This window comes from Delphinus delphis, chromosome 14 (genome assembly GCF_949987515.2).
Source record: "Delphinus delphis chromosome 14, mDelDel1.2, whole genome shotgun sequence".
Classification (NCBI taxonomy): domain Eukaryota; kingdom Metazoa; phylum Chordata; class Mammalia; order Artiodactyla; family Delphinidae; genus Delphinus; species Delphinus delphis.
In genome coordinates, this window is record NC_082696.1 from 25,487,656 (window position 1) to 25,503,567 (window position 15,912).

General features: G+C 41.5%; 1 protein-coding gene across 1 annotated transcript in view; it reads right to left on the reverse strand.

Annotated features, from left to right (window-relative positions):
* The window catches only part of ARFGEF3 (ARFGEF family member 3), a 182,639-nt gene that overhangs the window by 136,827 nt on the left and 29,900 nt on the right, over nt 1–15,912 (reverse strand). The window contains exon 3 of the mRNA XM_060030511.1: nt 1,527–1,608. Within this exon, the coding sequence (XP_059886494.1) occupies nt 1,527–1,608 (82 nt within the window). The remainder of the gene's footprint in view (nt 1–1,526; nt 1,609–15,912) is intronic.

A 15,912-nucleotide genomic window follows, 5' to 3' on the forward strand; every position in this document is an offset into this window, starting at 1 on the left:
AAGACTAGAAAGCTCTTAAAAAATGCCTTAAGTTAATGGGAGGTCACAAGGGATGCTGAGAGGAAGACTCCCTGCCCCCCAGATCAGTGAAGTTCCCACGATTATTGAAAACATGATACTGTAACTTAGAGTGTTTGAGGGTTAAAAAAAAAAATTAACTAAATGGAAAATCTATATACTACTAAAGAAAAGGGAACATAGTGGCAGGTCAAAACAAACTCCCATTCTTTTTTTTTTTTTAATTAATTAATTTAGTTTTGGCTGCGTTGGGTCTTCGTCGCTGTGCAAGGGCATTCTCTAGTTGCAGCGAGCGGGGGCTACTCTTCATTGCCGTGCATGGGCTTCTCACTGCGGTGCCTTCTCTTGTTGCGCAGCATGAGCTCTAGGCATGTGGCCTTCAGTAGTTGTGGCACATGGGCTCAGTAGTTGTGCCTTGCGGGCTCTAAACTCAGTAGTTGTGGCGCACAGGCTTAGTTGCTCCGTGGCATGTGGGATCTTCCCGGACCAGGGCTCAAACTCGTGTTCCCTATTGGCAGGTGGATTCTTAACCACTGCACCACCAGGGAAGTCCCCCATTCATTTTTAAAGTTGGCCCAATTACTTTGGATAAAAGTTTTCATTGTTTGTTTAAAATTTTTTTTAATGTTTAAGAATTTCTAATGCTGTTGCATATTGAGATATACATCCTCTAATTCCAATCTTCTAGGGAAAAAAAGAGTTGTAATTTTCTTACTCTTTCATATTTATTTCTCTAAAGGTATTAGAGACCTCTCTGAACTTAAAGAGCTAACGATGAAACAGTAATGTGAGAAGACATCCAACAAACGCCACCAATCCCTGGTCAGGCTGCAAGAATACCCCGTAGGCTTGAACTGCACAGTACTTGTCATTCACATACCAAACCACTTAAGAAGTCAATGTATCTATACAGCCAACAACTTTGCACCTTTGGAATTAGACCTATTACGTACGATGTAAAACAAAATGAACAAATGCTCAGAGCAGGAAATGCATTTGTGCAATCTGACTTTTCTGACTACACAAAATTTCTTTCTTCTTCCCAATCTTGTTCTGGAAACAAAACACATTAATCCATTCGCCAACCTAACTATAGAACAGAAAACAAAACAAACTCTTTCCGGCTTACCATCATTGCTCATGACACAGACCCAGAGAACTTGAATGCATATGAGATTTGAGTTGGTATAGAACTGGAAGCATCTCTCTTGGGAGCCCTTACTCTGTTAAAAGTTTGGTGTCACAAAAACCATTTCATTTCTGTGTGGGCTTAGCTGAGTCTCCATGAGTCAGTGTCTGAACAACAAATGTTTAGCAAGATAATGCTGTACACAGAGAAATGCTGGTAAATACAAGAAAATCCTGTTATCTTCTCTGGTTATTACTCAGTTCAATCAAATTTTTGTCTGGGTCTTTAAACAGCTAGTATTTAGAATGTTAACTATTTGCTCTTTCAACGCCAAAGTGGTCTGTCAATTTCTGTCATCCTGTTGCACTCAGAGCCATACCTGTATCCCTGCCAAGGCATGTTGGGCCAGCTTCACATTCTTGGATTCCAAAGCCAACTGGAGAGGCAGCAGGCATTTCTCCCTGGCAAACACATAAATAAGGACAACATGTGAGCTCAGCAACGCTGGCAGTCAAGTGATCCAAGCCTTATGTACACCCACCCCCAAATGCTGCCACACACGTACACAAAACTATGACCAATAATGAAACTGCACATGGATTTTTAAAAACACAGCCAAAAAAAAAAAAGGCTCTGCAGAAATCATAGCATATCATGGGAATTCCCTGGTGGTCCAGCGGTTAGGACTCCACACTTCCACTGCAGGGGGTTCGATCCCTGGTCGGGGAACTAAGATTCCTCAAGCCGCGCTGTGCGACCAAAAAAAAAAACAGCATATCAGCAGCTCACTTTCTTAGGATGGCTACAGAGATAACATACACAAGTACTCTCAAACAATTGTTTTGGTGAACTAATCGTCACATGGTAAGTCCCTTCCCAGTCCATGAACACGCCCTGCTCTTTCCAGAAGTAATATAATTGCCTGTACTCAGTACACCTGGGGTGTATAACTCTAGAAAACACTGTTTATTTAGATTTCTATGCCTTGCTCATTCCTCTCCCCGACCTGGCAAATGAGGGCATCACCACCACTACTCTGCCTCATGGATATAAACTGAAATTTGATGCACTTGTCAATTTCTTCCCCAATTCAAACTGTTCAATAATCACTTATAGTTTATGAATTTGCCCTTTAGTCTCCCTCAGGGAGACCTAAATTTTGTGACGGATTATTTTTATTTTTTTATTTATTTTATTTTTGGCTGCGCTGGGTCTTTGTTGCTGCTCAGGCTTTCTCTAGTTGTGGCGAGAGGGGGCTTCTCATTGAAGTGGCTTCTCTTGTCACGGAGCACAGGCCCTAGGTGGGAGGGCTTCAGTAGTTGCAGCCCACAGGCTGAGTAGTTTCCACACGTAGGCCCTAGAGCACGCGGGGTTCAGTAGTTGTGGCACGTGGGCTTAGTAGTTGTGGCATACGGGCTCTGTAGTTGTGGCTCACAGACTCTAAAGCGCAGGCTCAGTAGTTGTGGAGCACAGGCTTAGTTGCTCCACAGCATGTGGAATCTTCCTGGACCAGGGATTGAACCCATTTCCCCTGCACTGGCAGGCGGATTCTTAACCACTGTACCACCAGGGAAGTCCCTGTGATGGATTCTTTTTTTTTTTTTAACATCTTTATTGGAGTAAAATTGCTTTACATGGTGTGTTAGTTTCTGCTGTAGAACAAAGTGAATCAGCTATACATATACACATATCCCCATATCCCCTCCCTCTTGCATCTCCCTCCCACCCTCCCCATCCCAGCCCTCCAGGTGGTCACAAAGCACCGAGCTGATCTCCCTGTGCTATGCAGCTGCTTCCCACTAGCTATCTATTTTACATTTGGTAGTGTATATAAGTCCATGCCACTCTCACTTCGTCCCAGCTTATCCTTCCCCCTCCCCGTGCCTCTAGTCCGTTCTCTATGTCCGCGGCTTTATTCCTGTCCTGCCCCCAGGTTCTTCAGAACCATTTCTTTTTTTTTAGATTCCATATAAACATGTTTCCAAGACAGAAATACAAACAAACCATCAACAGCTTTGATCCATGAGAAGTACCTGGCGTCAAATGAAAGACAAAAAAAATGGCTTGAGAACTATGTGTATTTTGAAGCTTAAGAAAAACATAACTGGGCCCTAAAATATGTTAGGAATAAACCAAAAAGGCTACAAAGAGAAATCTATTTTTCGGTAAGAAGCATTCACTCTGAATAATTAAACAATAGATCAAGAATTTTAATCAACCCATTATTTCCCCACAGAGTTACACTGGCACAACAAATGAAATGTTACTTCGTTTCACCAGGTTCCTCCACCCTCACTTAAACCAGAGCAGCCCCATTTTTATCTGTTTTATATTTTCAGCATAAACGGAAAGATTCATCGACTTTAGAGAGTAGGAAAGCCACAGGGTAAGACTACAGTAGTCGTTGGAGGAACAAGGGTCACTGTTGCAGAACACAGTGAAACAGAAAGTTAATTATAGCTCTGATTCCTTCCTGTGCACCTGCAGCTTTTCCATGGAATCCTCCATCAGCAGCTCCATGACAGATTGAGAGAGTACCAGACACTCCCCCTAACGCTGGCCACAAAGAACAAAACCAGACTATCGGAAAGAGCATTAAGCCCTCCTAATTCTTCTATCCCCAAGTTACAACACCCCACTTTTATATGAAAACTGATTCACACTACAGCCATTTTTCATTAGTACATCCTTTGACAGGTGGATAAATTACCCAACTGTGTTACTTCCAGTTGGGTGGCTATAATTTTGTCGCTGTTACGGTTATCGTCAGTTCCTCTCAGTTTCAAGGCAAACACTGCTATGCAGTCAGTTAAAGCAGGAATAGCTAATTTTCCCAATTTTGATTCTTTTATTTAATCATAACCAGTTTACAAGCTTAGAAAAATTAATTGGAAGGGTGAAAGTCAAGTGAGAATTAGCAATAATGGGCTGATGGAGGAATTAACAGAAGAGCCATAGAACTTCATCTGGAAACCCTTGAAACAATCAAATTTCCACCAGGCTTAATTCACTGTGAAAGAACGTTCATCTCCAGTTTTTGGAGTCAGCTCAGCCAATGAGGGCATGCTGGTAGTGAGCAAGTGTCGATGTCCCAAACTCTTAACAGTCTCATAGCCTGGGCCAGTGAAGTTCTCTGTTGAGTGGCTGTGTGCTGAAAACGCACACGTATTACACATTTCTCATCCAAGGCACCAAACGAGAGTGGATGCCGCATTCAGCAGCAACAAGGACCTTCCTGGAATGCTGAACCCCCGGACCCTTAGGGAGCAGCATTATGTTTGCAGATAAACAACAGCATGCTCACACTGCTCTGCCGTTGACAGTACCAGTCCTTGAAATCCTCATTCCACTCTCTTACCTACTTCTACATTCACACAATTTCTATTGCAGACCGGAAACAGATGGCTGACAAATGCCAGGACTACCAGGTCCCACCACGATTCCAGGGGACATCATTGAACTGTTCCCCATGCCAGCCGTGGTCACCAGGAAGGACTGGAAGATGTAATTGGTTCAGCTAGGTTTGGGTTTAATTGCAAGGTATCACCATTTAGTGGAAGGACTATGGGCTGTGGAATCACACAGACCTGGATTCAAACCCTAACAATTATAAATTGTTCAATCTCAGTTAATATACTTAACTCTGTTGAATCTTAGCTTCCTGGACTTCCCTGGAGGCGCAGTGGGGTTAAGAATCTGCCTGCCAATGCAGGGGACACGGGTTTGATCCCTGGGCTGGGAAGATCCCACATGCCGCGGAGCAACTAAGCCCATGTGCCACAACTACTGAGCCTGCACTCTAGAGCCCACAAGCCACAACTACTGAGCCCGTGTGCCACAACTACTGAAGCCCGTGCGCCTACAGCCCGTGCTCCGCAACAAGAGAAGCCACCGCACCGCAACAAAGAGTAGCCCCAGCTCTCCACAACTAAAGAAAGCCTAAGCGCAGCAACAAAGACCCAACACAGCCAAATAAATAAACATTTAAAAAAAAATCTTAGCTTCCCAATCCATTACAAGAGCATCTTAAGACCAGTCCTGCAGGGTTATAGTAAAGAGTACAGAAAATATATATCAGGGGTTGGAAAACTTTTTCCATAAAGAGGTAGACAAAAAATATTTTAGGCTTTGAAGACCATACGGTCTCTGTGCTCAACGCTGCTATAGCACAAAAGCAGTCAGAGACAACATGTAAATCAATGAGCCTGGCTACATTCCAATAAAACTTTATTTACAGGACTTCCCTGGTGGCACAGTGGTTAAGAATCCGCCTGCCAGAGCAGGGGACACAAGTTCAAGCCCTGGTCCAAGAAGATCCCACATGCTGTGGAGCAACTAAGCCCATGTGCCACAACTACTGAGCTGGCGCTCTAGAGCCCATGAGCCACAACTACTGAGCCCACGTGCCACAACTACTGAAGTCCGTGCACCCAGAGCCTGTGCTCCGCAGCAAGAGAAGCCACCGCAATGAGAAGCCCGTGCTCAGCAACAAAGACCCAACACAGCCAAAACTAAATAAATGAATAAATAAATTCATTTAAAAAAACCAGAAGACTTTATTTACAAAAACAGGCAACATGCCAGATTTGGCCTACAGGCTAGTTGCCCAGCCCTGATATAGACAAAGGCCCAGCAAAGACCATGATTTTCAGTACAGGATAACAAGGTCTATCTCATCTTGTCATAGTATCCAGAAAGATTTTGCAAAGGACATAGAGCACATGTCCTGGGAGGGTCTTAGCAAGACAGATTTCTCTTAGAAAATCAGTGCTTCGAGGAAGCAGACTGACAGACTTCATCTGGGTACTACACCAAGGCACTCCAGCCACCCAACTATCCATCCAACCAACACTTGAGTGCCTGCTGTGTGCAAGGGACCGTCATGGATGCTTGCAAAGACCCAACACGGAACAAGACAGAACAGATACTTGCTTTCATTTTATTCATGGGATGAAAAGGGAATAAAAATTACTTGTTATTTCGCTATTTAGTCTACCAGTCACTGTAACCTTAAATTAGGCATTCTTACCCTTGTTCTACAGTTGAGAAAATGGAGATTCAGAGAGGGTTCACAGCCTGCCCAATGTTACACGGCTAAAATCTATCGGAGACAATTCAAATGGAAATCCGTCTCACTCCCAAGACCAAGTTTCTTCCAACACCCTTTGGTGTCAAAAGATCAGAGCAAAGCTAGAATCGTTCTGTTTCTTAAGCTTTTTGGGATCATGAACACAAAAAGATCTTCCTAGAGGAGCATGCAAGTAATTTCAGGGGATTCACAGGCCCCCTCAAGCCCTAACTCCACATAGATCCCAAGTTAAGAGCCCCTGCTTTCCGGAGAAAGGACCTGCCCAACATGGCAGAAACCTCCGTGTCTGTGTAAGAGAAGTGGGCCATGTTCCCTGGCTGGGCTCAAGGTTCCACTAGGATGAAAAGCTTTGAAGTGATATTACACTGAGCCCTAAAGCAGAGAGGTGGCTGTGTGTGTGTGTGTGTGTGGCTGTGTGCGTGTGGCCGTGTGTGCGTGTGCGTGGCTGTGTGTGTGCGTGTGGCTGTGTGTGTGTGGCCGTGTGTGCATGTGTGTGTGGCTGTGTGCGTGTGCGTGGCTGTGTGTGCGTGTGGCTGTGTGTGTGCGTGTGGCTGTGTGTGTGCGTGTGGCTGTGTGTGTGTAGGAGGTGAGAGGGACGACTAACCCTCCTCAGGATCCAATGTCTCTCAGCGCCTCAGCCCCAGCAGGCCCCTAGATGAGTGTCATGAGCCTCAGATCACGACTTCGACATGAAACGAACACACGTGGGGCACAATTGATTTCACTGCTTGCTCTGTGGTACCATAAAAACCCTGCTGCCTTAATTTTTTAAAGTGATTTTAATAAAAGAGAATAACAGGCCTGTTAATTGAGTCTCAGGATGAAATTTATAATGAAGATGCAACGTGGCACACACTCAGTCCCCTCTGCACAGACCGTCTTGGAATAAATCATCTTTTGATCTTGCTAGATGATGCCTAATTGGGGAAAGGGCATACCAAAACCAACATTCAGTTACATCAAGCGATTATTTTTTATGCACGAGCATGTGCAAGATCACTCTTGCCTAATTAAATGTGGACAGTGGCCCCGGGTTTCATGCCTTGGCATGTCATTATTTCTTAAAGAAGAATAATTAGCAGCCCTGCACATGCATGAGGAAGACATCATCCCGTGACAGTGTCTGGTTGTGTCAAGGAGACTGAGTCTCTCTCCTTAACTGTGTTGTCATGGTTCACAGACAAGCTTTATTGGGCTGGAAGATAACAATGGACAAAGGGATATTAAAATGGGTGAATGGGGGAACAGATAGGATGTACCAAAAATTACCTTTCAATAATGAGCACAAAAATGAACTTCATGTAAAACCAAACCTGTTTCTGAATTTTAAGTTGCTTCCTCTTTGATGCACTACATGGGACGAAGCACAAAGATACCTTAGATTTCTGAGGTCTGCTTATGCTGTATACTTCTAGGATTCTATGATCTAAGCCGTTTATTCAGTAACTGTCCAGATTCCTTCACATAATAACCATGGCTCTGATTGCATATCCGCGGCCTGTATGTCCCAAGTACCGTGTTCACACCGTCATATTTACTATTTTATTATGTAGAGATTTAACTGTTGACAGAAGAAACTAAGAGAGACTAGATTACCTGTCCAAGGCCACATGTTTGTAAATGACAGAGCTGTGGTTTAAATTTAGACCATCTGTCTTCAAAACCCGTTCTCTGGCCTCCGCCAGCCGGCAGCTCCCCACCAACTGTGGCATATAGCACCCTGCTTTACAAACAGCAATTCAGATGTCCACCCGTTTAAAAGAATGGGGACAGACATCAAATAAGTAATGTAAATTATCTTACTGTGAGGGGTCGTTCATGAAGAAATGTGTTACATTTGACAGTTGGAATGCAGTTATGAATGTAGTTATGGAAAGGTATATACAGTTTGGATGAATGGGATAAATGCAGCTTTGGATCTAGCTGCTGGGTTCAAGGACAGCCATCACTTTTCCTAGTAATCATGACCTTTCCTAGTTTGAGTATAGAAGGTTTTTCAGCCCCTTGCTGTGACACTTGGGATATTATTTGTGTTTATGAATACCGATGTTTAAACAGTTTGCATCAACACTGATGAATTTTCATGGACTAAGCTTTCGCCAGAGCCAATTCACTGAGCCAACTGGAACTGAATTGTTTCCTTAATTGATTTTCTCTGCAGTGCAGTTAAAATGTTTCCATTTCTTTCTATTTTCACTCCTATTTTTATGAAATTATCTTCATCAGTGACCTCTATATTTCGCAACAAAGATTAGGTTCATCCTTCAGGAACTGTTCTAGGTCCTAGGGATACAACTGTGAACAACATAAAATCCCATTTCTCCTGCAGGATTTCGAGATGTCTTAGCAAGCCTACTGCGATTATTAAGTAGAACATATGAAACTGCCATTTTCTGTACATCAGAAAGGGTTGAATATTCATCATTTTACATGATTCACTTTGTTAAAAAGAATCCTAAATAGATAACCAACAAGGTCCTACTGTACAGCACAGGAAACTATACTCAATATCTTGTAATAACCTGTAAGGAAAAAGAATCTGAAAAAGGATATACATATATATGTATAACCGAATCACTTTGCTGTGTACCTGAAACTAACACGACATTGTAAATCAACTATATTTCAATAAAAATTTTTTAGAAAAGAATCCTAAATAATATAATATGGTTATGCTCATATTTTCCCTCAAAATATACTTTTATTATATTTCATTATAAAAGGCATACATGTACATTACAAAATCCAAACAGTACAGAAAGACACACAACAATGAAAATCAATGAGGGCACTACCTAAGAAGAGAGCTGGGCTGAATGCTGACCATGGGTATGTCCAGAGAGTGGCATGGGGGATCTTTCATTTTCTTTCTATTTATACTTTCTATTTGTATTAATTTTTATATAATAACTCTAGAATATACTGATATAATCTGAAGAAAATATTCAAAAAGCCACAAAGTCACTGGCTCCTCACAAGTTAACATCACAGTATTTTCTTCTCCTGTTCAGCTCAAAAAGGTGAGTGAATCTGCACATACACATAGAAAATATTAAATATGGAACTCATTTTCTTCTTGGCACTTACATCAACAGTCCAAGTGTCCTTTTTAGTAATTATATGTACACTTCTTGTTTATAAAGTAAACCTCCATTTACCTGATGGGCCTCACTATGCTAATAGGTTTTTGTACTGAGAGGACAACTGCAGACAATTTAGGTTATCAATCACCTGAAAATTTGTAAATACTATCTAGATTTTTATCTTTGCTATTTGACATGTGTAATTAAAAAATAAGCCGTAAAAGAATAGAAAGCAACATAAATATGAAAACATTTTGGTATACTACTGCAATAGGGAAATGGGTTTATCTTTTTCATTTTAATATTCTTGCAATATTTAAAAAATATAAAACACAATAGGTCAAGAAGCTAATTTATAAGAGTAAATTTTTTTTCATTTTGAAAAAAATTTTTTCCAATGACTTATTGAGACATGTAAGTTACATATAACATTGTAGAAGTTTAAAGTGTACAACAAAATGATTTGATATGTTTATATTGCAAAATAACGACCCCCATACGTTTAGTTAACAAGGATCACCTCACATAGTTACAATTTTTTTTCTTGTGATGAGAACTTTGAAGTTCTATTGTCTTAGCAACTTTCAAATATATAATGTAGTACTGTTATAGTCACCATGCTGTATATTATATCCCCATAGCTTATTTATCTTTGAAAAAAATTAAAGGTGGCTTGGTATTTTCCCCTGCAATCTAGAATTATCAATACTACTACTTCTACCAAAAGACATAAATTCTATGTAATCGGGGGGAAAAACACTAAAGGTTTTCTTTTTTTTTTTCCCCCTAGAGGACAAAAAAAGAGAAAATAAAGTCCATATTAATCATAAAGAGGTTGTTCCTGATTTTTTTTTTTAACAACTACTGAGCATCTATTATGTCTGGGGCACTGCACATGGCACTGAGTAAAGAACAGAGGAAGGGCTTCCCTGGTGGTGCAGTGGTTGAGAGTCCGCCTGCCGATGCAGGGGACACGGGTTCGTGCCCCAATCCGGGAAGATCCCACATGCCGCGGAGCGGCTGGGCCCATGAGCCATGGCCGCTGAGCCTGCGCTCCACAACGGGAGAGGCCAGCACAGTGAGAGGCCCGCGTACCGCAAAAAAAAAAAAAAAAAAAAAAAACAGAGGAAAACAGATATCATTCCTTTTCAAGATAGGGACAAGTGTAAATGTGTACATTCACCTTCTGAATGTATGAATAAGTAAACAAACGAACAAATAAATAAGTGGAAAATGCCTAAGAAGTGTTAACATAAAGGCCATTTAAAGATTGGTTGAGCTTATAAAAATAAACAAGTCCGGTTAAAAAAAAAAAAAGACCAAATCAAGTGGCATTCCCATTCCATTGCATACAACACTCTGTGTTGGACACAACATACTGGCTTTTCTCTTTGGATGGAGTGTTCTGTCACTTTCAACCAGAGGATTACTAACTGATACAAGGGAGAGTGACAGCGGATGTCACAGAAGTGCCAATTGTTAAAGCCTTAGTGTGCCACACACCAGGCTAAGGGCCTAGGCACACAATGTCATCTAAGCTGCACACCAACCCAACGAGGAAGGACGAATGTTATCGACATTTACTGATGAGGGAAGTGAAAGGGAGAGAGGACCAGTCACTCCTGGACAAGGGCTGGAGCAGCGCTGGACCCCTGAACTCAAGCTCCTTAACAGCATGTGACGTGAATGGTTACCATTTGTCACTCTCACACCTGTTCCAAGACCTGGTTAAGCATTTCACACACAGCAAGACCGTGAAGCACCCTTCACAAAGAAACTCCTTTCTGTCCATCATCCATCCATCCTTATACTTCCTCACTTTATCTCCCACATCAATCATTCACGCATGAACTTTTACATTTTTCCACTTATAAACCCCTCCTCACCTCCATCAACACACTTATCAGTTCCTCACATAACCACTTCCTGTGGCACCATGGAAAGATTTTACTCTTTAATTCTGTCATCAAAAACAATTTGTCAATGTATCTCAAGAGCTTAAAAATATTAGTATGCTTTGACCTAGGATTTTCTATTGTATGAACCTTTTCTAAAGAAATCATCAGAGATATAGCAAAGTATCACGTGCAGAGATTTATCTGTAGTTTTATTTATAATGTAAATAAGGTTAAATAAATTCTGGTACATCTCTGAAATGGAATAACATACAATAATTTAAAGTATCTTGAAAAGTTTTTATTAACACAGGAGAATGCTTTGAAAATGTTATGTCGAAGAAATTTAAAATGAGAATACAATGTAGAAAATATACCATACCATGGTCCTACACTTGAATTAAAAAGTTATATACACACACAAGTGAGTGGAGGAAAAAGGGACTGAGGCTGGAAAGAAATTCCTCAAAACCCCTCTGGACTATATCTCAGTCTTTTGGGAACATGGATGGTTTTGGTTTTATTATTTACATGTTTCAACATTTTAAAATCTTTCAATAATAAAATATATTACCTTTAGAAATAGAGAAGAAAGGAGGCTAGCCCTCTCCTGTATGTGCATAAACACACACCCCCTTTCCTTCAAAGCTTTCGCCTAGAATCCTCAAAGGCCGTGTTTCCAGTAACGGCTTCAATCTCATCCTGTCTGAATTTCCTCTGTGCCAACTTCATCTCTTCATCAAGTTACTACCCTTCCCACTTTATCAAAAGCTGGGAAATATTCCTGGAATAGTTTCTCTTTCCCCAAAGACATTTCCTTAGCATCTTTCAAACACTTACTGAATTCTTTCTTCTCCCCAAAACCTTTGTGGCTGAAAACAGGCTTGCTTATGACCCTCAAGTATTGATATAAATTACCAAAGTCACATGTATCTAAAATCAGTATGCTTAAATTAATTTTGCTTCTTTCTATGGCATGTTTTCTTCCAATTAAGGTTTCAGGTTTACAGTGTGAACATGCTAACAGAATGAAACATGCCTATGGGAACTGCCCTGCCCTCTAACATGGAACCACAGGCATTTTGTTACTTACTGATTTTTTTCATGATGAAAATGCTCTGACAGGCAATCTAGAGGCAACACTCTGCCCAGAATCTCTGTTGCGGAGGGGCAATTAGGGAGAAAGCACTAGAACAAATAAGATTTCTAACTCTAATACTCAAATCTTAGGGAAGAAGAGAAAATGAGCCATACCACAACATCATCTTTTTTATGTGCTGATAACTTTATGCAAATGGTAGTTACCTCTTGAAAAACAGTAAGTCTATGCAATAAACATCATTCAGAAACACCTATATAACCAAAAACAGGTAACTTAAAAAACAAAAACTAGGGCTTCCCTGGTGGCGCAGTGGTTGAGAATCTGCCTGCTAATGCAGGGGACACGGGTTCAAGCCCTGGTCTGGGAAGATCCCACATGCCACGGAGCAACTAGGCCCATGAGCCTCAATTACTGAGCCTGTGCGTCTGGAGCCTGTGCTCCGCAACAAGAGAGGCCGCGATAGTGAGAGGCCCGCACACCGCGATGAAGAGCGGCCCCAGCTTGCCACAACTAGAGAAAGCCCTCGCACAGAAACGAAGACCTAACACAGCAAAAATAAATAAATAAATTACTAAACACCTACCCCCAACATCTAAAAAAAAAAAAAAAAATCACTTCTGTCATATAGTCACAAGCCCAACCAGACTCAAAGAGAGGGGATATAGACCCCATCTCTCAGTTAGAGGTGTGTCAAAGAATCAGTGACCATGTTAAAAAAAAAAAAAACTAATCCCTTTGAGACAAAACTGATTTCTTTACATTCTATTCAGAACTCACTGGCCTATTAAAGCTCACAAATGGTGTGTATACATTTAGTATAATGACTTCTCACCACTTAAATGTCATGACAGCAAAATGGTAGGATTAAATGTAAAGTTACATTTTTCTGTGAGACAGAAATTTCCAGTTACGATGTCAAAACGCCTGTAAAACCAGTCTATTAGCAAATCAACACAAATGTCAGAACTCAAATTTGTATTCCTCAGTGGCTAATAATCTACCTTTGAGAAGTATGTAAGTTGTTCAGTAATAAAAAGATTTTTTATTTTAATATTTATGTAGCCTACTAGACATCCAGGCTCTGTATGAAGTATTAGGCATAATGATGAATGAGACAGAGTTCCTGTCCACAAGGAACCCACTGTCTAAGGGAGATAACACAGGTACAAAGTCATAAGCACTTGTATTAAGGTATACACAACTACAGAAGTATATAATAGGGGCAGGAGAGAGCCTATCTAGAAAAATTCAAATGTCTTCATGCACAAGGTGATACTCATTTGGCCCTGTAAAAGGAGGGGACAGTATGGGACATGGTCAGCCAGGTGAGGAAGAGGGAAAGGACATACCCAGCTGAGACTGTGAGCGCAAACGCGCGTGGATTCATGGAACAGCCCAAGTACAGTTATGACCCAATAAGTCATGGTGGGAAGACTGGTGAGAAATGAGTTTGACAAAGTGGATTTGAACCAGGTTTTGAAGGGTCTCACATGCGAGGCCAGAGAGACTGGCCTTTAGCCAATTGAAAATGAAGAGCTAATAAAAGATTTTTAATCAAGGGAATAAGGTGATCTCAGACATTTTCTATACAAAATGGAACTCTGGCTACAATGTGGGAAATGGATAAAAAGTACAAATATCATGGAAAAAAATTTTGGAGTCAAACTAATCTGGGTCAAATTTAGGCTCTGCCAATTACAACCTGTGCACTAAGTTTTCAACCTCTTCAAGTCTCGTTTTATTCATCTCAAAATACAGAAGTAACATTATCTACCTTGAGAAGTATTGCAATGATTGATAGGACGCTACATTAGAAACACTGCTGATTCCCAGCCTAACCTTCTCAGCACTCCTGAAGACGCCTGGGCCAACCCCCTTCTCTTCCAACCCCTGGATCTGTCCTGCCCCAGGAGAGGTCTCGTGGGCACAGGTATGGACATCCCAGACCGCAGGCAAATCTCAGACCACAACCCATGCAAACAGCTGCCCTGTGGCCAGGCCTCAAGCCTAGAGATGCACATTCCCAAAGATAGAGGTGGGGAAAGGGCCCACATGCTGTTTCTAGAAGGAGGCTCAGCATAATCTAAGTAGGGAACTCTTAAGTCTCAAGTACTCAGAGCATGAGCTGAGGGTGCAGGGTGGGCTCTGGGTGGGAATGTTCCCTTAGCCCCGAGGAGAAGCAGAACGGGGCCTCTACAACATGAGCCCAGGGCAGGGTCCCACCTCACCCAGGGCTTAGGGTGGTATGATAGTGCCTAACATCTTGTACGCCCAACAAATGATTGTTGTCAAGGTACTTTTTCTTACTGGTCACACTGTCTTGTTGTTATAGTTTTGTTGTCGATATTATTTACCGGCAGCGGGAAGATCTAGAAGAAGGAACTGCCCTCTGCTATAGGGATATAGTCCTGAAAGTACAATGTACTTGGGCCTGTATTAAAAAATGGAAAGGAGGAAACAGAACCTAGAGATAGCACAAAAGTAGAGTAGAGAGGACCTACTGGAAAAAGTTTTGAGGAAGGAAGTGGGAAGAATAATAACTACAGTTTTGTATATTTTGAGTTCAAGATTCCTTTGGGCATCCAAGTACTAACAAACAGAAAACTGGATGTACCCATCTGGAGCTCAGAAAAAATGTAGACAGTAGCCATCTAAAAGTGGTAGCTGAAGCCTCGGAAGCGGATGAAACGTCCAAGGAAAAGTAAAAGATGTAAAACAGAAGGACAGAGCTTAGAAAAATCCCTCCAGTCAGTGAGTGGAGAGAAAAAATGATGCCAGCAAAGGAAAAGTCAAAGGAAGCTGTGGTGCTCAAGAAGATGGCAGAAAGAAGGCTGCCTTCAAGATATGTCCATACAGTATTAATACCAATTGGTCACTGAGTGCCCACTCTGTGCCAGACATTATGACTTGGCATATATACATGATCTCGTTTCATTTAGCACTTACAGCACTATGTAACAGGTAATTATTTCCATGCCATCAATGAGCTAACAGGCTCAGAGACAGTAAGTAAATTGTCCCATGTCACATAACTACTGTAAAGCATTAGGCGCCGTTATAAGCTGAACCCTACTGTTAAAACTGAGGAAAAACTAGGAACACTTTGGTCTCTGTTGTACAGAAGAAGGTATGGAAAGGAAGAGGAGTGATGAGCCCATCCAATGGAAGAGGCTGTGAACTAGGAACTTCCTCATTATGTTACCTCGTTTAATCCTCATGAGAAATGGGGCAGTGGACATTATCAAGTCCATCTTACAGTTCAAGACATGGAAGCTCCCAGAGCCAAGTAGCCACGGACAGAGCTGGTAAATGGATGAGTCCAGATTCAAATGTAAGGACTGTGTGACACAAAAGCCTACACTCTTTCCATAGCAACATGTTGCCTCTGCATCATTAGGGAACAGGAACTAAAAGGGGAAGGGAAAGGCATCTACAAGGCGGAAACAAACACAGACCTTCCTGGAAATTAACCAAAGTAATAAAAAATATTAATCATCCAGTTGTCTTATGTTCTCCCCTAAAACAACCCAGCAGCACAAGAAAGCCAGTGCAATAATCCCCACTTCTCTCAGGACAAGTACCACCAAGAGTTGTTT